Source organism: Amphiprion ocellaris, chromosome 23 (genome assembly GCF_022539595.1).
Source record: "Amphiprion ocellaris isolate individual 3 ecotype Okinawa chromosome 23, ASM2253959v1, whole genome shotgun sequence".
Taxonomy (NCBI): domain Eukaryota; kingdom Metazoa; phylum Chordata; class Actinopteri; family Pomacentridae; genus Amphiprion; species Amphiprion ocellaris.
The window spans coordinates 2,537,172-2,562,249 of NC_072788.1; the positions used below are offsets into that span (position 1 = coordinate 2,537,172).

Genomic DNA, 25,078 nt, shown 5'->3' on the forward strand with positions numbered 1-25,078 from the left:
GAACATTCACAAAAAATGATTGATTTTTCTGTCAATGTTCTAAAGAAACATTTTTAACATTTCTTATTTTCCACCAAAAAATGTTCAAAGATTTCCCAAAAATGTTGAAAATGTGGACATCAGAAGTTTCGCTGTGAAGACATATTTTTCTCCACATTTTCAAACTTTAAACAGGTTAATTTGACCTGCAGGACGACACGAGGGTTAAACTTATTGTGAGTTTTCTTGTAGAATACAACTCAAAACAAGATAATTTCAAGATTGTTTGACTTAAAATATTTAAGATGCGTTGTCTTAAAAGAAGTCCCTCCATCTGCTGAACTATCACTTGTCAAGTGAATTTATCTTAAATCGAGTGGGATGAGACATTATGACTAAAAAGAAGACAAATAGTCTTGGTAAGATTTTTTGCAGTGAGCCAGTGTTAACTTGAGGCAGACTAATAATTCAGCTGTTAGTCACATGTATCAACACTTCCTGTATGTATGCTCGGTCAGGTTTCTCAGCCCTGCATGAAGACATTGACAGCCCCAGGCCAGGCAGGCGTACAGAAGCTGCACGTAGGAGTCCAGGCTCAGGACAAGAAGTTCCCATGGTGTCGGCGGAAGACCTGTCCTCCAGTTTGTCATCACTTCATGAGACGACAGGACGATCAGAGACCGACTTCACAGCAACAGGCCTTCTCAGAAACGCCCAGAAAGAGAAACTACAAAAGGAGATGGAAACAACATAGTGAGTTACCTGGAAAGTTTAAGTTTGTAACTTATGGTTTCCTTTTCTCTACAATCATGATCATTGAGCGCCATTTTGCTCAGCAAGCTACCAAGCAAATATCCCCCAAGGTAAAAAGGAAAAATGTGCACAATGCTCAAAAATGTACCAGCAAATGTCTCCAATGGTTAATTTAGATACTTACTGGTGTTGTCCTTCCCTCAAAAGAAGTATTTGTCATTTATCTTACCATAGTAGAAATCTTTTTTAATTCAGTCATCTCATAGCTAAGCATTAATATGTTCTTTTTTTTTTTGCAGCTCATCACAAAGAATATATGAGGAAGTGACAGACTCGGTACACACAGGCAGTTATAAACAAGTAAGTCCTTTCTTCACATTGTACCGCACCTCTCCCTACAGTCTCCGCTCCCAGGTGATAGATCCTGTGTACAAAGGGGCACCCAAGTTATGTGCCCAGGTCGCTCCACCTCCCTTCCCCTCTATTGAACCATGTGATGATGAGGGACCTGCTGAATATGAGGGGGCAGAGGGGGGAGAGGACTGGAGCTTGGAGTGTCTACAGACCACCTCTCCTGGACACGGTGCTCATTATTTATCCCCGTTGCCTTGGCGAGACACGTCCAATGTCTCTCGAACGGGTGTATGCGAAAGTCGACCGCTGTCTGTGACTGACTTTGGAGATAGCCTGACTGAGGGTGAGCAAGCTGAACAAGACTTCAGGAAGCTGTCTATGGAGCTTACAGAAGCTGATGAGGTCTCTAAAAAACCAAGAAGTGAAGAAGTGCTTCAGCCTCCTTCTGGTCCTGTCGGTGGGATGATAGAATGCACACCGACCAAACAAATGGAGACAAAACACATAGATGAAGTTTCCCGTCGACTTTATAAAGTCCTGTACGGATATGATGCTGATGAGGTGGATTCTGATAGTGAGGATGTGTCTGTATTGCCTGTGACTTCATCTCCTGATGATGCAATTCAAGAAGTGAGGAAAGATGAGGTTCAGGGAGCAGCGAGCTACATAAAGGCAGATGAAGATGTTTTTGACTCTGTGAGTGGGATTGATGTTTGCCAGGCCTTAATTTCAGGTGATCTTGATGTCAAAACCATTCAGACAATGACAGATCATTCTGATATGAGCCATGAAATTCCAGATTTAATGTTGCAAAACCCAGAATTTATGACCTCTGCTGGCTTCATTCAGGTTTCCCCTGGCTCAGCTTTTGAGAAGGTAGTTGTTCTTTCAGTAGATGATGTTCTGTCAGTTATACCCAGTATTGAGGAAAACATTGTTCCAGTTGCTGAATTTGAAATACCTGAGTATGTAGTAACTGAATCAATATCTAAAGTCATTTGTGACTTTGAAAGCTCAGTTCAGGATCGATCATCCTCACCTGAATATGCTACTGATGCAGCAGTATTACTAACAGAGAGTCGGACTTCGTCACCTGATTCAGTGTTGTCAGCAAATGAGCTCAATTTCCTTGCGGCTGATTCCCCAGTACCTCAGTTTAGGCCTTTATCTCCTCTTCCACCACCTGTTTTTCCATGGGAACCCGGTGATGGTGGGACTTCTTACCAGAAAGTCCCATTGCTGAGTGCAATAAGAGGCTCTCCTTTGCTGTTAAAATCAGAAGCAGAGGAAAGGCCATTAACACCAATGGTTTCAAACAGAAGACCATTTGGACGACCATTGTCACCAGGCAGTGATTACAGTGGTGACAGATCCATCTCACCTCAGTCATTAACTTTTGACATAGAAGACAGAGCATCATCACCTGAGTCTGTCATTATAGAATCCGTCCATTGGCTTTTTACATCTTCTGAGCACATGTCTCCCGACTTCCATGACATGAGATCATGGTCCCCTGAATCTGCAGGATCTGCCACTGCATGTTGTCCACCAGACTCTCCTGTCCCAGAATATACACAACCCTTCTTGGATCCTTTAACAACTTTTGAGTATAGAACATCATCACCTGAATCAGCATCAACAGATATGGATTTCGAAGTAGCGCTTTTATCAAAGGTTTATGAAGACAGGCCTTCATCTCCTCAATCGGGAGGATCTGTGGATGAATATAAAGCACTGTCACCTGATTCGCCCATACTAGAATTCATTCACAACTGGCCTGACTCGGCCATCATAATAATAGGAGAAAGATCCAGTTCTCCCGAGTCAGTGTGCTCAGACCTAGAATATGGCTCTTTGTGTCCATTTAACTATGAAGACAGACCTTCATCACCTGCTTCGGTTGCATCTGGGGATGAATCAATTTTACCTGTAAGTGCTCCTAAAGAATCCTCCCCTAAATACTTGGAATCTGCAGAGATGGTCAGTGTTACCAAACCTGCCGATCATAGACCAAACTCTCCAGTATGTGATACAGAGAACAAAGCACCATCACCAGTGGAAGTAGAATCTGAGAATGATGATGACTGGGTTATTATTTCTCCATCTGACATTGAGGATAGACCACTTTCTACAGACTCAGTGCCCGATTACAGACCGATGTCGCCACAGTCGGTGATGTTAGACATTAGAACATCCTCTCTTGAGTCAGAAACATTAAATGAACGTCTGTCCCCAGATTCTCCCATACCACAATATGTGTCATCTGTGCATCATCCTGTTAGTTTCAGTTACCACTCATCATCACCAGAGTCTGTGCTATCAGATACAGAGTATGAGGCCATGCCGCTGCTCTCATATTTTGAGAATAGGCCATTATCTCCTGACTCTGATGGTTCTGTAAGTGATTCTGGGCCATTGCCAAATCCTGAAACAGACCTACTTTCACACAAAAACTTGAGAAATGAACCAACGCAAGCTACAGTTGTTGTAGAAGAAGCATGTGTTGAAAAGTTTGAAACAACAACACTTGTAACCGTTGATGTAGAGAAAACAGAAGAAATAAATTTAACCTGTATTTCAACAAAATATGTAGAGGAAACTGAAGGAAAATCTATGGTGAAAAAAGACAATTCTGTAAGACGGAAGACTGAAAGTATTAAGAAGAAAAAGTCTAAAAAAGTAGTCAAAACTGGTTCACAGACTATCACAAAATATCCAGAAGAATCATCAGACTTTTTAGCTCAAACACATGAGGAATCACAATCATGTGATCAAACTTTATCACCTCCTTTGACACCTGAAACTGCATCTGAGGATCAAAAATTATCATTGGCGTCATCTACGCATGTCCCTATAGATCAGCAAATACTTGGAGAGTGTTCAGCTTTTGGACTTGAGCATCAAATACCTTTATCTTTACCAGAACAGTCTGGTCCTCTGTACACTTTAATTTATGATGGAGAAGTTTGGAAGCTCATCTCTCAAATCCATGACCCACAGTATGTAGGAGAAACCTTCATGAGTAAAATCGGAAAGATTCAGTTAAATGAAACAGGGACAGAATCTTATCAGGGAAATTCAGAAAAGACAAATGAAGATAAATCTGCTGCTTTACAATCAGAAATGTACCAAAGATCACTTTCACTTGATTCTGAAGCAGAATATAGACCCATGTCACTGGAATCACTAATGCTGCTGGACACACTGAGACCAGATTCCTCACTCTCAGAAAGGTCTATAGATAGTCAGCGAGCTTTAACACCAGATTCCCCTGTTCCTCAGTACAGTTCCTATTTCTCTGAACCATCTGAAGTTTTTCACAAATCAGTGTCAACAGAGTCACTATTGTCGGATCAGGAACTGGAGACTGATTTAAACATTTCACTGCTTTTTCAGGGCAGACCATCATCTCCTGATTCAGTATCATCTGGAAACATATACAGGGCACTGTCACCCGATTCACCTGTTCCCCAGTTTGGACAGTCCTTCCCAGAACCTGTTGTAAATGCTAAACTGGAGTGGTCCTCATCATTTGATTCAGTTGAATCAGAGATAGAATATGGGTTTGACTCTTTGGCATCATTATTTGATGAGAACAGACCACCATCTGCCAATTCCATCAATCAAAACAGATCACTTTCACCTGAGTCACCCATTCCAGACTTTGGACAGGTTTTACCAGAATTTTCAGTTTTGTCCACACTGGAAAGATCCTCATCACAAGGTTCAGTTTGCTCAGATATAGAACATGGGGCTGTGTCAGTGTACTCTGACGTGAGACCATCATCACCTGATTCTGTAGCTTCTGGAGATGACTGTAGAGTTGATTCACCGATACCTGAATTCCAAACAGGGATTACTGAAGCAGCTTCTGTTATTGCATATAGATCATCATCTCCTGATTCAGTAATATCAGATGTTGAATATACACAGTCAAGTGACTTCAGTATTTCTGAACAGAGAGCTGACTCACCAGAACCACAAGTATCTGAGACCACAGAGAGACAGTTGGGTGGTAGTAGTGAACATCTGAAGGCAATTAGAGTGCCAGTCCACAGACTTGTTTACGATGTTGAACTTTGGAAGCTCATTTCTCAAATACATGATCCTCACTATGTTGGGGAGACATTCTGCAGTAGAACTGGAGTTTTTGAATATGCTGGAACAAGGATTGAGTATGTTCTAGAGGATTCAGAGGATAGTGTGAACATTGCAGATTCATATGATGTAGAAGGAGAAGAGAGATCATTGTCCCCTGACTCTGAGTCAGAATACAGACCTTTATCACCTGGAGAAATCACATTATCAACTGGTCTCAGGTCTGATTCTCCAGACTCTTTGAAAGACTTGTGTCCAGATTCTCCAGTTCCACAATTTTCCAGTGACTTCATTAACATTTCACAATCTTGGCCACATTCACCAGAATCATCTGTGTCAGATGAAGAATCAGACCTTTGTATTCTTGGACTTTTCTTTGAAAGCAGACCTTCATCGCCTTGTTCAGTAATATCTGAAGATGACAACAGAGCACTATCACCTGATTCACCCTTACCAGACTTCAAACCTGTTGTACCTGAATCAGTTACAACTGTGTTTGGGTACAGGTCCTCCTCACCAGAGTCAGTGATTTCAGATGTTGAATATGCACAGTCAGGTGACTTAAATATTTCTCAACAGAGAGCTGACTCACCAGAACCACAAGTATTGGAGACCACAGACAGACAGTTGGGTGGTAGTAGTGAACATCTGAAGACAGTTAGAGTGCCAGTCCAGAGACTTGTTTACGATGTTGAACTTTGGAAGCTCATTTCTCAAATACATGATCCTCACTATGTTGGGGAGACATTCTGCAGTAGAACTGGAGTTTTTGAATATGCTGGAACAAGGATTGAGTATGTTCTAGAGGATTCAGAGGATAGTGTGAACATTGCAGATTCATATGATGTAGAAGGAGAAGAGAGATCATTGTCCCCTGACTCTGAGTCAGAATACAGACCTTTATCACCTGGAGAAATCACATTATCAACTGGTCTCAGGTCTGATTCTCCAGACTCTTTGAAAGACTTGTGTCCAGATTCCCCAGTTCCACAATTTTCCAGTGACTTCATTAACATTTCACAATCTCGGCCACATTCACCAGAATCATCTGTGTCAGATGAAGAATCAGACCTTTGTATTCTTGGACTTTTCTTTGAAAGCAGACCTTCATCGCCTTGTTCAGTAATATCTGTAGATGAAAACAGAGCACTATCAACTGATTCACCCTTACCAGACTTCAAACCTGTTGTACCCGAATCAGTTACAGCTGTGTTTGGGTACAGGTCCTCCTCACCAGAGTCAGTGATTTCAGATGTTGAATATGGCTTTTCAACTTCAGTGGTTTTCACAGAACAGAGAGCAGACTCTCCTGAATCCATTGTTTTTATGCTTGAATCAAGGCAATCAGCAGATGATGAAACATTTAGAGCAAAGCAGCTGATACGCCAGCTCTATGACCCTCATTATATAGGAGAAGTAAGCAGGGATGAAGTGTTTGACACGAGTGTAGAATTTGTTCCACTTGATTCAGAGCTTGAAGAGTCGTCAGGCTTAATCAACGTAAAATCCTACATTCAAGATCGACCAGATTATCCTTATTCAGGGACATCAGAACCTGAAATGAGACCACTTTCGCCAGAATCACTAGTCGAATACAGACCTATGTCACCCAAGTCCCTGATGTTACTGAGAGAAATAAGAACATCCTCTCCTGATTCAACATCCATAAACGAGTTTAGAGCTCTATCTCCAGACTCTCCTCTGCCAGAGTTTATCCAAAACATAGAACCAGCTGTGTTAGTTTCAGAGACCAGGTCACCATCTCCTACATCTCTCATTTCAGATACTGAACTGGAAGTTTTGGACATGCCATTTACTGAGGTGAAAGGAAGATCTTTCACACCTGATTCTGAAAAAGAGTTCAGGACACTTTCACCCGATTCGCCCATACCTGAATTTGGACAGTTGGTACTTCACCTTCCAAATGTTTTGACTGCTACATGCAGATCCACTTCCCCTGAGTCAGTTTGTATTTCTGATATAGAATATGAAGATGGATTATTTGCATCAGTATCAGATGAGCAGCGACCTCAATCACCCGATTCACTACTCGGAGACGGAGATGACCACCAGGCCCTGTCACCAGATTCACCTGTTCCTCAATTCATAGCACGAACCGTCGAGCGTTTCCCATCATTTGTTGGGTTTAAGTCAGCTGATCCCAAATCAGCTACAGCAGATTTTGAGTATTTACCTTTGATTTACTCCCCACCTGATACTGAGGATAGACAAGCTACTTCAAAGTCATTAGAGCGAGAAGTTGAAGAGAGACCTTTGTCACCTGACTCTGAATCAGAGTATAAATCTTGCTCACCTGCATCGCTAATGTTAATGTCAAATTTCAGATCATCCTCTCCTGAATCAAGCAGCTCTGTACATGAATTCAGAGCACTTTCACCAGACTCTCCTATTCCAGAGTTCAGACAGGTGCTACAAGAGCCCATAAACACATACATGGAACATAGATCCTCTTCACCAGAGTCAGTGTCATCGGACTTAGAAGCTGATATGAAATGTGCGATGATGTTATTTGAGGACCGACCTTCATCACCCGAGTCTTTAGCATCAGACAGTACATACAAAAGACTCTCACCTGATTCTCCCATACCTGAGTTCAGACCGTCTTTTCCAGTTTCTTATATTACTGCCAGTGGTTACAGGTCATCATCCCCTGAATCAACTGCATCAGATTTGGAACTTGCTCCTTTGATTTCTCAATTCTTTGAAGCTGAAGAGAGACCACTTTCTCCACAGTCAGTCTTTTCTCTAGATGAATACCAACATTTGTCTCCAGACTCGCCGATACCCCAATACACACGTATTGAATCTGGCATGCTGATGGTAACACATAGATCCACATCACCTGAATCAGTATATTCAGATGAGGAGTTAGAGACAGATTTGTGTATGCCTTGGCTTTTTGAGGATCAAGCAGAATCTCCTGATTCAGTTGGATCCAAACATGAATTTAGATCTCTTTCACCAGACTCCCCCATTCCTCACTTCACACAAGCACTACAAGGGTCCTCCATATCATTTGTAACTTCAAGGTCCTCTTCACCAGAATCAGGGTTGTCAGACTTGGAAATAGAATTATCTTCCCTGCTTGTAACGGAAGACCGCCTTTCATCACCTGAGTCATTAACGTCCTTCAGTCAGTACAGACTTTCTCCAGATTCCCCTGTACCCGACTTCAGACACGCTCTCCTGGAGACTTACATTGAGTTCAGTGCTTCCAGGTTATCATCACCTGATTCAGAGTTTTCAGAGATAGAATATGCTCCTTTGATTTCACAGATATTTTATTTTGAGGAACGAACAGAATCCCGTCAATCAGGGGCATCTGACTCTGATCTTAGATGTTTGTCTCCTGACTCTCCACTCCCAGAGTACACTATGAATGCATTCGCTGTGTTAGACGTGAGATACAGATCTACATCGCCTCAGTCAGTATTTTCAGATGAAGACTTAGAGACAGATTTGTGTATTCCTTGGCTTTTTGAGGACAGAGCAGAGTCTCCTGATTCAATGGAATCCAAAGACTTCTTCCGACTTCTTTCACCAGACTCACCCATTCCTCAGTTTACACAGGCCCTACAAGAGTCCTTCATATCACATTTGACCTCAAGGTCCTCTTCACCTGAATCAGAGGCTTCAGAAATAGAATATGCTCCTTTGATTTCACAAATATTTGATATTGAGGAAAGAGCAGAGTCCCATCAATCAGTGATGTCTGACTCTGATCTTAGATGTTTGTCTCCTGATTCTCCACTTCCTGAGTACATGATGAATGCACCCACTATGGTAGATGTGAGGTACAGATCTACATCACCTGAATCAGTATATTCAGATGAAGACCTAGAGACAGATCTGTGTATCCCCTGGCTTTTTGAAGACAGAGCAGAATCTCCTGATTCAGTGGTATCCAAAGATCAACTTCTTTCGCCAGACTCTCCCATTCCTCATTTTGCCCAGGCACTACATAAATCTGTCATATCACATATGAGCTCAAGGTCCTCTTCCCGTGAATCAATGTTTTCAGATCTGGAAATGGATTTATCCACCCTAATGGTTACAGAAGGCCACCCTTCATCTCCTGAGTCCTTAACATCTGTTGGTAAATACACAAGACTTTCCCCTGATTCTCCCATCCCCGACTTCAGACCGGCTCTACAGGGGACATATGTTGAGTTCAGTGCTTCCAGGTTATCATCACCTGATTCAGAGGTTTCAGATATAGAATTTGCTCCTTTGATTTCACAAATATTTGATATTGAGGAAAGAGCAGAATCCCATCAATCATGGGCATCTGACTCTGATCTAAGGTGTTTGCCTCCTGACTCTCCACTCCCTCAGTACACTATGAAAGCACCCACAATGTTAGATTTAAGATGTATATCTACATCACCTGAATTAGTCTGTACCGATGAAGACTTAGAGACAGATTTGTGGATCCCGTGGCTTTTTGAGGACAGAGCAGAATCTCCTGATTCAGGTCCATCCAAAGATGAATTCAGACCTCTTTCGCCAGACTCACCCATTCCTCAGTTTGTACTACACGAGTCCACTATATCTCACATGAGCTTAAGGACAACATCCCCTGAGTCAGTATCTTCAGATTTGGAAATGGACTTAGCTTGCCCCACCTTCTTGGAAAGCAGACCTTCTTCTCCTGAATCTCTTGTGTCAGTCGGACTGTCTCCTGATTCACCTTTACCTGACTTTGTGCCACCAGTGTTTGAATTACCCGAAAGTATTTTTGGATATAGATCAACATCCCCTGAGTCAGCATGTTCAGATGTCGAATACTTTGTGATAAGCCTAGGATCACTAGTTTATGATAAGAGATACTCTTCACCTGGATCAGAAGCATCTGGAGATGAATACCAGGCCCTGCCACCAGACTCACCCATACCTCAATACAGACTAGCAGTGCCAGAACGTGTTATTGTAAATGTTGGGTATCGGTCTCCCTCTCCTGAATCTATTGAATCAGTTGTTGAGTATGCTTTGAGTGAGGTTTTGATGTCCATGAGGTTTGGTGATGATGATAGACCAGATTCTCCTGAATCAGCTGAGTCAGACACAGAAGAGAGGCCACGCTCAGCTGAGTCCACACCGGAATACAAACCCATGTCACCTGTGGAATTGATGGTACTTGGAAACATGAGGTCAGATTCTCCAGAATCTACTCAGTCACTTGATGAACACAAGAGGTTGTCTCCAGACTCACCTCTTCCTTGGTTTACACAAAATGTTCTTGAGGCTTCACCAGCAGACATGCATTATGGGACTTCGTCCTCTGAACTGTCAGATGCGGAAGATGATTTATCATATTCTGCTTCATTCAACATAGAAGCCACTGACAAGAGATCACTGTCTCCTCAATCAGAAAGATCAAATGATGAATCTGAGTCCCCAATACCAGATTTTACAAAGACTTTGGTGGAAAATGTTATGACTCTAAGAGACATATCACCTACAGAATTTTCAGATTCTGATGATTTATCGCAAACTTCCGTTCCATTTTGTCCAGCGGAGAGATCCACTTCACCAGAATCTATTGAATCAGATATGAAAGGAATACTGGAATCCAAAACATTATTAACTGAATTAAAAGCCCCAGAAGCAACCACTGATAGCACAGTTTTATCATCAACAACGCAGCCAGGCTCATCCGAGGAATCAGCCATTATGGTAGCTGAATACAATCTCGTTTATGATGCTGAGCTATGGAAACTGATTTCTCAAATACATGATCCTCAGTATGCAGGAGAAACCTTCAGTAGTAAAACAGGATTTATGCAATTTATTGGCAGTACAATTGATTATGAGAGGAAAGAACAAGGTGCTGAACAGGACAACACAGTAAAAGATAAGAATAAGGAAGATGCCACTGTCAAACTACAGCATTCAGAGGTAACATGCCAATTCACTGCGACAGGCACAGAAAATGCACAAGTCATATCTGACAAACCCATTTCACAGTCACCTCCACCAATGCTGGAACACAGTTTGTCTTCAGGAGCAGCTCCATACAGACAGACAAAATACACATTTGAAATACCTGGTCCTGAAGCACAAACAGAGTCTGATGATGATTGGGTGGTTATATCTGACATAGAGGATGATGATCTGTGCTATTCACCAGAATCCTTGATAGACTACAGACCCATGTCACCTAATTCATTCATGGTGGTACAAGCAAGAGCATCATCACCAGAATCTGTAATATCAGTCAATGAGTTCAGACCGCTGTCGCCAGACTCCCCTTTACCAGAATTTACAGTGGCGTTGCCAGAATGTGTAAAGTTCCTGAGATCAACATCATCTTCACCTGAAACTTCAGCATCAGATATAGAATATATGCCATGGCATTTGGAGTCTGACCTTGAAGAATGCAGACCGCCATCTCCAGAGTCTGCACTGTCTGAGGGTCAGAATGTGAAATACAGGCCGTTATCATCTGAGTCGCTGCCTGAATACAGACCCATGTCAACTGAATCAGTCATGCGCATGGCTGACAAAAGAGCTTCATCTCCAGAATCAATGCCAGAGTTCAACGAGAACAGGTCACTGTCCCCAGACTCTCCCATTCCTCAGTTTGCAGTATCATCGGAGGAGTACACCGCCATACCTGGATCATCATCGCCTGAATCACTGGGCACTGATTCAGAGTGTGAGCTTATGGTTAGATCGTGGAGAGCTGCTGATACGAACAGACCATCCTCACCTGAATCCATATCATCTGTCAATGAGTTCAGGCAACTGTTGCCTGACTCCCCAGTACCTGAGTTCATGAGGATATTGTCTTCTTATTTCATGGATGCCACCCCCATTGACAGATCATCTTCACCAGTGTCTTTGTCATCAGACTCTGAGTTTGTAGCTCTACCTATTGATTGTTGGATCGATGATAGCCCAAGACCTCTGAGTCCTGAAAGTGTTGAATCAGAGAAGGAATTTTGTTGCGACAGTACCGACAGGTTTGTCGCCAACTCTGAACTTTTTAGGCCTGTGACATCCTCTCTATTGTCTGACCAGTTTTTGCCTATCAAAAGACCAGTGGCTGTATTACCGATGCTAATTCAAACTAGTGAGAAAGGGCTTTATGGTCCTCACCGGCAAAAAGTGAAAGAATCACAATCAGACATTGTGTCATACAAAGAATGGACGCAATATGGATCGGAGGCTGAAGGTTTCTCAGCTTTCCAAAGCACTGCTGCTGAGGAGGACTTGTCTGTAACGTCAGAAGAGAAGAACATTAGTGCTGGAGAATTAAAGAGCAAGACAGCCTCTCAAAGGGTAAGACTAAGAGCATGACAATCCAGCAAAGACTCACTTGGTTTGGACGAATTAGTAACATGCCACCTCAATAAGTAGCAAGTAACTCTGACATGTCCTGATGAACTAATACCAGAATGATGCATATTATTGCTTGGATTGTGTGTAGAAAGTTAAAATACCGTATTTAGATATTATTAATCTCTTAGTTTTGATTCATCTGACTGACCTTGTAATGCTATTAAAGCTGCATGGTTTGGCTACCAAAAAATTGTTAAGGAGATGTTGGCTGGATGCAAGAATATCTTTCACTGCACTCTAATGCTAACCTGGTGAAATGATCATTTTAAAGGCGCACACCAACTTCAGCACTGATTTATGGTTAACTTACCCAGATCATGTTGACATTTCACTTCCAGGCTACTCATGAGACACCAGGGGAAACACACTTTCAAACAGACGATGAGATGCAAAGAAAACTGCTGTCCGCTACAACAGCAGCACAAGATGAAAGTAAAATAGGTGTCAAGAAACAGACTTTGGTTCCCCTACAGCTACCCGATCAGAACCCGTACACAACCCACAGAAGTGTTACTCCATTTCTACCCACACATGAGAGGACATCGTGTGAAATCTCAGACAGCGAGTTGTCGCCTAAAGAAGCACAATCCAGTGAGCTTTTTTCACCCATGTCAACTCAGTTTTTGGTGCCACCAGATTACGAGGCAGTGTTTTCAGGACATCAAACCCTGAGAGTTTCTGAGTGCAGCCAAGCTTCCACCAGTGATTTGAGCCCAGTGTCTCCAGTGTTCAGTGAGTCCATCTCAACCCAGGTTCCAGCTACCACTGAGGGAGGGTTGGAAACTGCTGAAGACTTTGAGTTTTCCCCGGACTTCAAGAGAGTCCTCTCAGAATTTGAGCAAACAGTCTCAGAATTTGAATTGGATGAATCGAAGCTTAGGAAACACAGTGAGGGCTCTGAGTCCACTCAACACTCTGATTCAGATACAGAGTTCTATGACTGCAGACAAGCCTTCTCTGACTTTTCTGAACCAGAGGACCTGAAACTGGGACATAAGATTACCTATCACATCTCTGAACCCCCTTCCCCAATACCTGACAGTACTCCTGATATCAGTTTCCTGAAAGGGAGCCCCCAGTACTCTGGCCAACCTTTCCTTCGAGTAGAAGATTACAAGCGCTTCTCTTCTGGCAGTGAAAGTCTTGGTGAATTTGCCTATGATTCCGATGCTTCACGGGGGTATCAAACGAAGGGTGGTCTCCCCATATGTGAGGAGCTTCCTTCCAGAGATCAGGCAGGGTATTATGATGATGACGACTTCTTTGGAAGGGTAAGAAGTTGAGCATGAGCACAGTGCTGCATTGGCTGGTGTTTTACCTGGTTCAGGCTGATTGCTGTGGTGCTGCATTCGAGACTAAGGAGATTAAACCCAGTGTTTGCACTTTATGGACTAAATGAGACTGACGAGTGCTTTTGTGTGCATGTATGCCTCAAGTTTAAAGAAGATATCCGAGATTTCTTAACTGACAAATCTTTTCACAGTGGTGGTGTGATGTATTTGCTAGGGATGTCCTGATCAAGTGTTTTAACTTTGCTCTCGATGCAATCTGAATCATACCCATATATTATTTTCATAGAACACTCTTTAAGTATTGCAGATTAAATGTATTACCATGTTCTAGCTGACTGTAGCTACCCACGGTACAGGTACTTCCATGTTTATAAGCAGAGAGCATTGTGGGAGTTGAGCAAGCAAAGGGGCACCATGCCAAAGACTTCTATGAGACCTCCAGACAGCACTAGGGTTAAATACTTCACTAGGACAGAGTCAAAAATTCTCAGTAGAAGGTCCAACAGTTAATTTTTTCATGTATTTATGCAACAAATGGATGTAAACAAAGAATAAAGCATAATTTAATGTTGATACAGATCAGTTAAAAGTTCCTGGAATCAGCACAAATCCTGATCGTAGGGTCAGGCTCGGGACATCCCTAGTATTTGCAGTTACTTTATCTGAAGTGTTGGTGACATTCATGAGCTACTGTAAAGGATTCTCTAACCATTTTTATCACATTTGCACCCGCTTGCACCTTTTTGTTTCTTGCTTGTTGTTGTTCCCATCAGTGTGCGAAATAAAATAGCGTTTTACATGTTAACACCAGTTATTTATGATAAACGGGTTTTTACAACACAACAATGGGATTTAACAGTAAATGTACTCATGTTCTGTTCTCAAACTAGGAATGTTCCAAAAGATATGAAACATATACTGTGATAAATTTGAAGAACAGTGGCCAGCGAGCAAATCTCCATACCAAATTCAGTTAATAGCTTGTGTTTTTAATTTTAAAAAGGCTATTTTCTGTTAGACAAGGTCATTTGTTTTGAAAATGACACTGTTTATATAAGTTGGATTTAAACGTAATGATATGTAGAAGATTTCATATAGAGGAGCTTCACATCCACAACTTTTAAATGGATTATTTAAAGTTTTTACAACACTGTAAAGTTTGCAGAAAAATGCAAATATGTGAGCATTTGCAATGCTAAAATCAGTTCATTAATTAGTCATACTTTTTGTGCTACTCCACAGCTTTCATTTCAACATGCCAAATACCTTTAGTGTACTATATAAAGTACCTAACTAGCTTAATTTTTTAAAACAATGATATCGCAATAAGAAGCATTTAAATAAGTCATTAAAGCCAAAAAATGTTGCTCTATTTATTTGAATTATAATACAAAAAAATACAATACATATGACTTCCATTGTGTTTCACTTAATTTTTTTGGGCATTTTACGTTATAAACCCTCCATATTTCACACACTGGTTGCCATCCTTGCATGTTTATTTCAGTTGATTATTATTTTTTTGACATTGTACCTTCTCTTCATCTCACATTACTGAAATGTACAACTAAACTATTTTATTTGAGTCCCCTATTCCATACGTCACCTTTTTGGCAAGCCGACATAAAAGTGAGGTTAAGAGAAAAGAAGGGCCAGCTGCTGCCTGCAGGAATGAGCTGATAGTGATGCTGTACAGACCCGGTGTGTTGACCCATGCTGGTTGTGTGCTGTCTCCCAGGAGATAGCAGAGGAGCTAGGGATGCTGTCCTCTGATAGCTCAGAGGAGGAGGTGCTGACCACCAGGGTGGTCCGACGCAGAGTAATCATTCAGGTAAACGAGCATGACGCAGCATTAGTGCACTGTGGAGTGACGGAGGGTTAGTGGCTGGTAGAGTTTTAGTGCTCCTGTGTGGTTTGGGTATTTTATATGCTGAACTTGACTTTCTAGGTTCTGCTACAGAACATCCTTCTACTTACTGCATTCACTTAGCACAAATTACTCTACCTGTGATGCAGAAAGTAACATTTCTGAGAATATGACCTCTAATCCACATTTACTTTTTTGTTATTTTGTTGTTGGTCTTTTTTTTTCTGCACACTCACCATTAATTTTGTCATGTCTGTCATTTTTTGTGTGTTAAGCAAGTCTTCGGTGCCCCCAGTAGTACCAGTCGTCACTTAAATCGTGTTGTTATTTTCAGTGTTTTAAAGATGCTCTATGCATGGGGCTTTTAAATACACTGTGGATTTGTTGGTGTTTCTTTTTCTGCTTTCTCAAATAATGCCTGAAGCGTTTTCTTTGCTTTCAAGCCACATATTGCTGAAGGTGAGAACTGACAGCACCATGTTTTGTGTTTTTGCAGGCGGACAACCTTCCAGACATCCCACCCCAGACAGTCACAGAGGAGAAGTACACAGATGAGCATGGCAACATGGTAGTTAAAAAAGTAAGGAGCGTTCAGTTTCTACAGCATCAAAATATCCAAATAATACACTAAAAACACTGACCTTGCTCTAACCAGTTGAGGCAGACGGCTGCCTTCCTGGTTCTGCCGGAGGGTTCTTCTGTCAAAAAGGAGGCTTTTCTTCCCACTTTTGCTAAAAAATCTTGAGGAATCATTTGGATTTCTTGGTTTTCTCTCTTGGTCTACTATGTGAGGAGCCCTTCAATGGCTTAAATGGTGAATTTGTACCATATAAATACAACTGACTTGAACTTAAAAATCACTTTTACTGATGCAATGTGTGTTACTGTGGTCGCTGTTTTTACTTTAAAGCTATTGTCTTGCTTTTCTTTCCACCAGATCACACGGAAGGTGATTCGTAAATACATGTCTCCAGATGGTATGGAGACACAGGAAGTGACAATTGAGGGCTCCCACCAGGAGACGGTGCAGATAGAGGAGGGAGATTCTGTCTCCAGAGTGGTGAAGAGGACTGTCCTTCACAGTGACGGGGATCAGAAAGAGGTCAGTGTCATCTTTAACATAGTTCATCAATCATAACTATACTGCTTGGTGGAGCTGCTACTGCTGTGTTTGTTGCTCATGCTCTGAGAGTGCATCTGAGATAATTTGAAATGGGAGTTTGAAGCTTAGAAATGTCAAATTCTGACTCATAAAAATGGAAATCTGTTGCCAGAACACCAAACATAAAGTCCCGTCTGAGATTTCTAAGATGCCTATCATCTAGTCTGACTCACTGGATGTGGAATTTGGGCATAAGCCTGGCGTTTCTGCCACACATTTTACAGAACTTTCTCCTCCCTTTCCTTTTTTAGAATCCTCTTAGTTTTGAGAAACAACAACATGCAAGCACCTACCTACCACGCTGATAACAGCAACTTTTGTAGAGGCTTTAGATTGCAGAATAAGGCAGCCTTGCTTGGTTCTTTAGGTGAATTAGCTCTTTTAATGACAGCTCCCTGCATGCAAATGTTGCTTCAAAACAATCCCCGTCACTATTTAGTATTGGCACCATTGATGCATCCAGGGCTTAGCATGGGCCCAGACAACTGTAATTGGTTTAAAGAAATACAAACATGTCAGAGGCTTTTTCCTCCTATAGGGGAACGATAATGAGATGCAGTCAGACCATTCTCCAACATGGCTCTGTGGAGATAGGATTGGTTATGTGAGGCTACCAGTCATTTGATGTTAAACAAGCAAAGAAAAAATGCCTGTGTGGCATATATAACAGTGTTTGGTTGCCAGAATCCCATGCAAACCAGCTTTCTAATACTATTACGTTTTCCACTTCAAATAGAATCATCCATAAAACAATAATAATCACATAATCCTGAAATGTTTTAATTTCAGTTTTTAATCAAGTGTGTAGATCAGTGTCCCATTTTTATTTGGATGTTTTCACTTCAAATACTCTGTTCAGTCTGATTTAATGAGGTCAGCAACACACCACATACAGGAGGTCCTTGGTTTACGTCATTGACCTACGGTGTTTCATCGGAACTGGTTACGTGGAACTTGTTGACGATTAGAGCGGACAAATACGTCATGTGGCACTATCAGACGGCTTTGTTTCCATTCTCTGGTTGTACACCACCTTGGATTGTGCTACATTCACTAACTTTTTGTTCTTCATTATGGCTCCCAGAGTAAGTCAGACTCTTCTGATGCTTGGAAGAAAAGGAAAGCCGTCTCCATGGAAGGGAAATTAGACATAATAAAACTCTTAGAACAGGGTGAAACACTGTCGAACATCGGTCAAGTTGTAAAAACAGGTCAACATATTGTAGTGACCCTCTGTGATGAATGAGTGAGACTTTATCTGGTTCTCTGCTGGTTTATTGAACCTTCACACAGGCTACTGTGGACCGTAGCCAATGCCAGAATAACTAGAAAAACCCCATAACTTAGCTCCAGAATTAGCCGCCGTTCCCAGCTCTCGCTACTGCTGACTCTCAGCCAATCAGAGGTGAGCTAACTAAACATGGCACGTTCACTGACATTAGGTAAATCTGGAACTGAACAATAAACATTGAAACCTAAACATCAACACAATATCAGTCCGTTACAATATCCTGTTATCTTCTAGTAAAATGATTCATATATGCAGGAAAGTTGTTGGTATTCATGACTTTTCCAAAGAACTGATCAATATCGTGATGCAAGGAACGGCTTTGTTTACATTTTCACTAGAGTTCTGACTTGTGGCGAAAATGTAGTAACAGAACTCCAACGCTAGTGGAGGACCCCCTGTAATTATGCTTTAGCAAGAGTTTGGAGTCATGTTAGCCTCTCTGTGAGGCGATACTGCAGCACATTGGGGCTTTTAGCTAAATGCTAAGATATGCAGGCTGCCATTCACATTGTTTAGCATGTTAGTTTTTGATGTACTAAAAAGTAAGTATAGCTGAGACTGAATGGATTGGTTTTGCAGCTGTTTGATGAAATTCTGACCCAATGACAGCATTAGATAAGACATAAAAGTACGTGATTCAAAGTACGTAGCATTGCGTTGTCTTGACTTCCTGTTGTTTTCTCTCCAGTTGACCTTCTCTGAGCCTCTGGCTCTGGGCGCCGCCACATCATCGGAGTTCGAGGTGGAGCCGGTCCAGGGTCGAAAAGTCAGCAAGGTTGTCAAGACGACAGTAGTGAGAGGAGAGAGGATGGAGAAGCAGACAGGAGACCCCTCATTGGCTGCAGATCTCCCTTCAGCCAGAGAGGACTTTGAGAAGGTCAGTGTGTCCAAACTAGAACAGCTATTTGACAGAAGACCTCTTGTTGTGGCAGAACAGTTTGGGATATTATGGATGCAATAAAAATCACAGTGCATTTCTACTCTGTCTCATTTTCTACTCTGTCGTTCAGTTCACGCTAAGATTTTATTTTAGATTTTTTTACTGAATTGACAGTAACTACCTCTGAGCAGATACTTTTGCCATATTTCTAGCATTTGTCTTTCCTTCTTCCTCCCTCCGATCTCTCTCCTCCAGGCATTGAGTTATGCTGGAGGCTTTGGGAAAGTGCTCCTGCCTCATGTAGTAGAGAAAGAGGTTGTACAGGACGACGGTTCTGTGGTTAAAAGGTTGGCCTGCATGGGAGTGTGTAGAAATGACCCTTTACTGAGAGGGCATGGTGTGATTTCACTCTCCTAACCTCTGATGTTTCAGTCCAGACTTTCATTTGTGTAGTGTTAAAATCTCAAATTGTTCAAATAGTGTTTTCTTGCTTGTTTTGGGTTGACCAAATCTATGAAAAATAGAAGTAAACAAGTATAAAATGGGAGCAAAGTTGCATGCATAAAGACAGAATAAACTGCAAGTGTGGAGGTCTGCTGCTGCAAATAATGAAATGAAATAAGCAAATGCAATGTAGATTTTATTTCCCACTTGAGTGCACATGACAAAATACAAATTTTTATTTGTATTTTAATAAAAAGTTTATTTTCAGTAGATTATTGTAAGAAAATAGTCATTACAACAAGCACAATTTTATAGGCTGTATGTAAAAGATGGACCTAATGACCATGATGGAGAAACATTGAGTAGTGACATGTACAGAAACATTCTCTTTTTGATTATTTTACTTTAAATGAGACAATAATTTCCTAAATTATTTTGTATTAAGGGAGACTTGAAATCAACTATTCAGACCATTATCACATCAAGAAAATGTTTGCTGTGGTAAAAAAACCGAGGGAGAAGCAGGATAATATTCACTTATATACAATCTGACTTCTTTTTGCAGCCAGTGGTGTCGCCCTCTGCTGGCTGTTAGGAAGAATACAGGTTTAATTCATTTAAACATTGGCTTTACTTTTCAGACCCAGAGGCTACGTCAGTCTTTTCTATAGTTAATTCCAGTCATTTTTTTCCTTTAACAAGTCTTTTTCAGAATCAGGTCACGGCTCTGCAGTGTTTGTCTTGATTGGCCAAAGTGATATTATCAATTCAAGCAGACTTTAGAAACAAACTTAGAATGAAATTCAAATGACCTAAAATATTTTTCCAATAAAAACTAGCAGATTAACATAAAGTTTAATGATCATATGCAAAGTTATATAAATGCATTTCACAATTTCAAATGTACTCTTTATTTATTACAATGTTATAAGATAATTTAATTCATAATGTCTTGTTTATCTTTTAACACACACGTCATGTTTCTGTAGCTATCATTTTTATTCACAGTTGTACTTAGGGATGATCTTCAGATTGGGATCAGGGCTCATCACAGCAGTTTTTATTAGCTCAGTATTGGCAGAAGTCTTTGACCAATTATGTGATTCCATTACATCTGCTGTCACATAAAACAAATGGCAGTTTCTAAGAGTACTGCCATAATTTATCCCAGCTTGACTTAAATCTTCTGTTCTGGCTGGAGGTCATGAAGCCTCAGAGAACACTTTATCGTGGTGCTCCCATACTAGCTGAACTCCTACAATGCTCTCTGGTTGCTACAGTATTAACAGGGTTTCTGCAGGGCATTAAAAACCATTAATAGTCATTAAATTGATTTTGTGAAAATGAAGGCCTGAAATGGCATTAAATTTGATTCTCAGTGGCATTAATTCCTTCTGCTGTTTCCAAGAAAAATACTCAATAATAATAATATATAATTGTAGACTGTGATTTGTCAGATATGAGCGTCTGCATTAGCATTAGATTTGACTGGCTGATTTCTGCAGAAACCCTGATTAAGGAGTAAGAGACTCCTCCTGGTGGTGCAACCAGGTACTACAGCTAAGCTAGAAAACTTCAAAAGTGCATTACCTATTAGTGGCAGCTTCTAAATATTAAATGACTTGGATCGCATCCATATCTATGGGATTGTAACCAGTGAAGCCGGTTGTCAGTAGTTGACAGTTACTCTGTTTTATCCTGGATGTTGTACAAATCATTTTTTCCGTTCCTGCAGAAGCCAGATGCGTAAGTCGCGGACCCAGAAGAGGACTGTGGTGAGGGATGCCCAGGGGAAGCACGTGCACCTGGAGCGTCTGGACGACACCCCGGACGCCCTGCAGCCTGACGCCCTGCAGCAGCACCTGCACCGACTGCTCCAACGCTACTGCGAGGACGACCAGGAGGAGGATGAAGAAGAAGAGGAGGAGGAGGAGAATTTTGACTGAGCAGCTGCTTCCACTGACCCCCTCCCTACACCTCCCACTTGAAGCCTTTGGTGACGTACTCTTCCTCAGATCCAAATGTTCCCTTTCTCGCTGCCCTCACTGATCACTGGACTCTTTTTCTTTGGTTTGTTCAATAATGGAACAGTATTTTTGTGCTGTAACACTTTTCCTTTGCTCTGATTGTGACCAAAGATAGCGCCCTTCGTTGTTTCCGATGATTTTTGTCGGTGTTACCCCTTTTTTTTTGTTTAACTCTTCGGCTGCTGTGGTGTGATTAAAGTACGACGCACCAAAGGTGGATCAGAGTCAAACGGGGGCATCTCGGACGTTTCGCCTCACGCACGGGCCTCTTCTTGAAGAACTCTTGTAAACATTTGTACATAGAGGAGATGAAAAAACAAAATCATGCTTGGACTTTGGGGGGTAAAGAGAAAAAAATTCAAAGCATTTAATACATTAGCCCACCTAAACCTGCTGTACATGCACCGATTCAGCTGGAGAATGGTCACCGTACAGATGAGATTAATGTTCCACAGAGAGTAAAGCTGGGGGGAGTGAATGTGTGAACCATCATGAAGTCTTTATACAGCCAGACATCAAGCTGCTGATCTGTTTACAAAGGCTGTGCGATCACACCTTTTGTCTTCCCATGATGCATCTCTCCCCTCTTTCGTTTATGTGTCCGTCCTAACGCGTGTCGTGCTTTCATGTTTTATCCGCCACCTCTGTGTGTGTAAATACAGTGTGTCTACTGAGAAAGAAACTAGTGATGAGGAATGTCTCGATGCAGATTGAGCACTTATCCCCTGCTGTCTTGATGTCTGGGATTCACCCTCCGACTAGAATTGTGCTGCTTGTTCTCACCTCAGACTGCAGCTGATGACTTCCCCTCCATAAATCTTTTTAAAGGACAAGTTTGGCTGTATTAGTGACTGTCAACAAGCCCTGTGAAAACACCCAAACCGACCAAGTGTGTTTCCTAAAGGTACGTGTCCACTAGATACGTTTTCCCTGCATGGTGGGCGCTCACTAGTGGGGCACTACATGGTCACTAGACAGTCCTGCAGATACGTCACGGCATCTCGGCCGCAAACTTTCTCTTTTATTTCGAGAACACTTCAGCCAAAAGTATTTCTGAAAGCATCTGAGGCAATAAATAAGCTGTGCAGCAGCTGAATCTGTCCTGGTTTTAGTTCACCTACGGCTAGTTTAGATGTTTGACGAATGTTTTGCAATGTGTTGGACCTCCAACGGCGCATTGAATTTGCATAAAGTAGAAGTTGAGTTGACTCTATATGAATGAACTGTGGCCCGCCCCGGGAAACACACCGGATCGCAGCTCCAAACATACCACATATTGCATAGTGGTCCGGTTGTGGTGCATATGGAGGTTCAACGCATCGTGAAACTTTCATCAAACATCTAAACTAGCCATCGGTGACCTAAAACAAGGACAGATTCTGCTGCTGCACAGCTGACTTCTGGCCTCAAATGCTTTCAGAAATACTTTTAGGTGAACTGTTTTCAAAGTAAAAGAGAAAGTTTGTGGCTGAGATGCCGTGTTGGTCCAATGCATCTACCGGACTGTCAGAGTGACCATGTAGTCCTGCTAGTGACCGTCCACCATGCAAGCGATTTTCAGATGTGGTGCATTTACATGTTGGAAAAACCCATCTAAACTCATCTGCTCTTGCTAGTAAATGTGGCACTATTTCCTCCTGTTTGTAAAGTTGCATTACTCACCAGGAAAAGCAGGGAACTGCCTGAAGCACCCAAAAGCACAAACTGTATCCATAACTTTGTGGTTTACTTTGATTACTTGCAATTTTTCATCACAAAAATGTATTAATAACTCGGCCTGACATTATTATTAACACTCTTATCTGCAAAAATATGCAGATATTTAGTGCCATAAGAGTTAAAAAAACAAAGGAAAGGGAAACTTCTGCAGATTAATTATTAGGTGAAAATAATCTGTAAATTATCTTGGATGTATCTCTACGCTGTTACCTCTTTCAGACTGTAGATCTATTCAGACCCTGCCTCTCTCTTCGTCTCAAGCACACCAGCTCACCTGTAATTCTGCTTAAACGACGCTACATAATGGTAAGTTGTAATACCGGAGTAATTCTTTAAAGGTCCTATAATAGACTTATTTTTTAACAAGTTAATGCGAGTCTCACTTTAACCCAAACATATCTAAAGCCAATTTCAGCTCAAAAAACTACACAGATCTATCATATTGTGACATCACAATGGGCTATTTTCTGATTCATTAAGAAAAGAAAAACAGCGTAACGGTCTTTGTAAAATAGATTTTATGAGTTTTTAGACATCATCATGTTTAAAAAACTATGAAAAAGTGGATTTTGTATCTTATGCTCCTTTAAACAGTCTACATTTCCGTGCTGGTGAGGTGTGTTATAGTTGAGAAAACTGTGTTTAATCAAACAAACTGACATCCAGAAAAACTAAGTGCAGTGAAGTCCTTTACAATGGGAGCCAAATAGTATCTAATTTGACCAGTTTTCATCAATGTTTTATTCAAATTAAAGTACACATTTGTGAGCATTTTCAGCAGTAGACAGCTAACATTTCATTGGTTTGGGTGTTTTCATGAAAAGTGCTGATGCTCAGAGAAATCTAAACTGATGCCAGATTTGTCTTTAAGTTTTCCTGACACCATGCTTCCTGTTGAGGTGCTTTGCTTTTACCGCTGTCATTCATTTTTACTTTACTCTTATCAAAGGATTGACGTAAAAAGTCGACTATAAACCTGAGCAGATGCCAACTTCCACTGACTTCCGTTGTCACATCTGTTTCGTTATTTATTTATTGCTGTCTGTTGGTGTGTTTGAGTGTGTTCGAATGTGTTCTAAAGCTAAAAGTAAACACAAATGAAGTGAAATTTCTTTCTTTTTCTGCCATCATAGACTAACAGTTTTGTTGATTTGAACGCCAGCTGAAGTGTGTGTTCATTTTGAACTTTTATCTGTGTAACAATACGATCCTCACATTGCCATTTACTTTGATCCAATGGAAGAATAAAAGAAATGTCAAAAAGAGAAACATCGATTTGATAAATGAGCATCTTGTTTCCATGGTGATAACAATATTCTACATATTAACAGTGCAAATATCTATGCGGGCATGTATGACTTTATCAAATTATTACAAAAAAAAAATAAACCTGAAACGCTAACAAGGCATAGCAGCTGCAGTGTGTACATGGCAGAACAATAAAACTGTTCATGTGTCAAACAGGAGCTGATGTCATTCTTTCTGTCAGCAGCTCTAATGAGCCGACGAGGTGTTTCTGCAGCAGAGGAGGAGCCTTCTAGGACCTTTCATTGGGAGATAAGGTTTAATTCACCAAAAATACTACTAAGTACTTGCAAGAAAGTAGCATTTTGGGTGGAATAGACCTCTAAAATTAGAATTATTATCCCATAGTCTTAATGTTTCTTTATGCACAATCTGCTTTGCCCATTTGTATTCATAGTTGTGAACACTTATTCTAACCAAAAGTGCTTTCTGTCCTAAAACATATATTTGAACTACTTCTAATTCTGAAGGTTTATTTCACCAAAATTACTACTTTCAACAAGTGGTGTAACCCTGGGAACATTTATATCAAGGAGCAGCGG

The 25,078-nt window shown here is 41.2% G+C and overlaps 1 protein-coding gene across 38 annotated transcripts in view; it reads left to right on the top strand.

Moving 5' to 3' along the window:
• The window catches only part of ank2b (ankyrin 2b, neuronal), a 233,557-nt gene extending 208,865 nt beyond the window's left edge, over nucleotides 1-24,692 (top strand). For 37 of the 38 annotated variants that reach the window (XM_055007976.1, XM_055007972.1, XM_055007978.1 and 34 more), the window contains 8 exons: nucleotides 498-732; nucleotides 1,032-1,092; nucleotides 15,580-15,672; nucleotides 16,205-16,288; nucleotides 16,646-16,810; nucleotides 18,850-19,038; nucleotides 19,297-19,388; nucleotides 21,221-24,692. In XM_055007976.1, coding sequence (XP_054863951.1) covers nucleotides 498-732; nucleotides 1,032-1,092; nucleotides 15,580-15,672; nucleotides 16,205-16,288; nucleotides 16,646-16,810; nucleotides 18,850-19,038; nucleotides 19,297-19,388; nucleotides 21,221-21,431 — 1,130 coding nt within the window. In that variant the 3' untranslated portion in view covers nucleotides 21,432-24,692. The remainder of the gene's footprint in view (nucleotides 1-497; nucleotides 733-1,031; nucleotides 1,093-15,579; nucleotides 15,673-16,204; nucleotides 16,289-16,645; nucleotides 16,811-18,849; nucleotides 19,039-19,296; nucleotides 19,389-21,220) is intronic. The other variant, XM_055007982.1, reaches the window with a different exon arrangement.
• The last annotated feature ends 386 nt before the right edge of the window (nucleotides 24,693-25,078 follow it).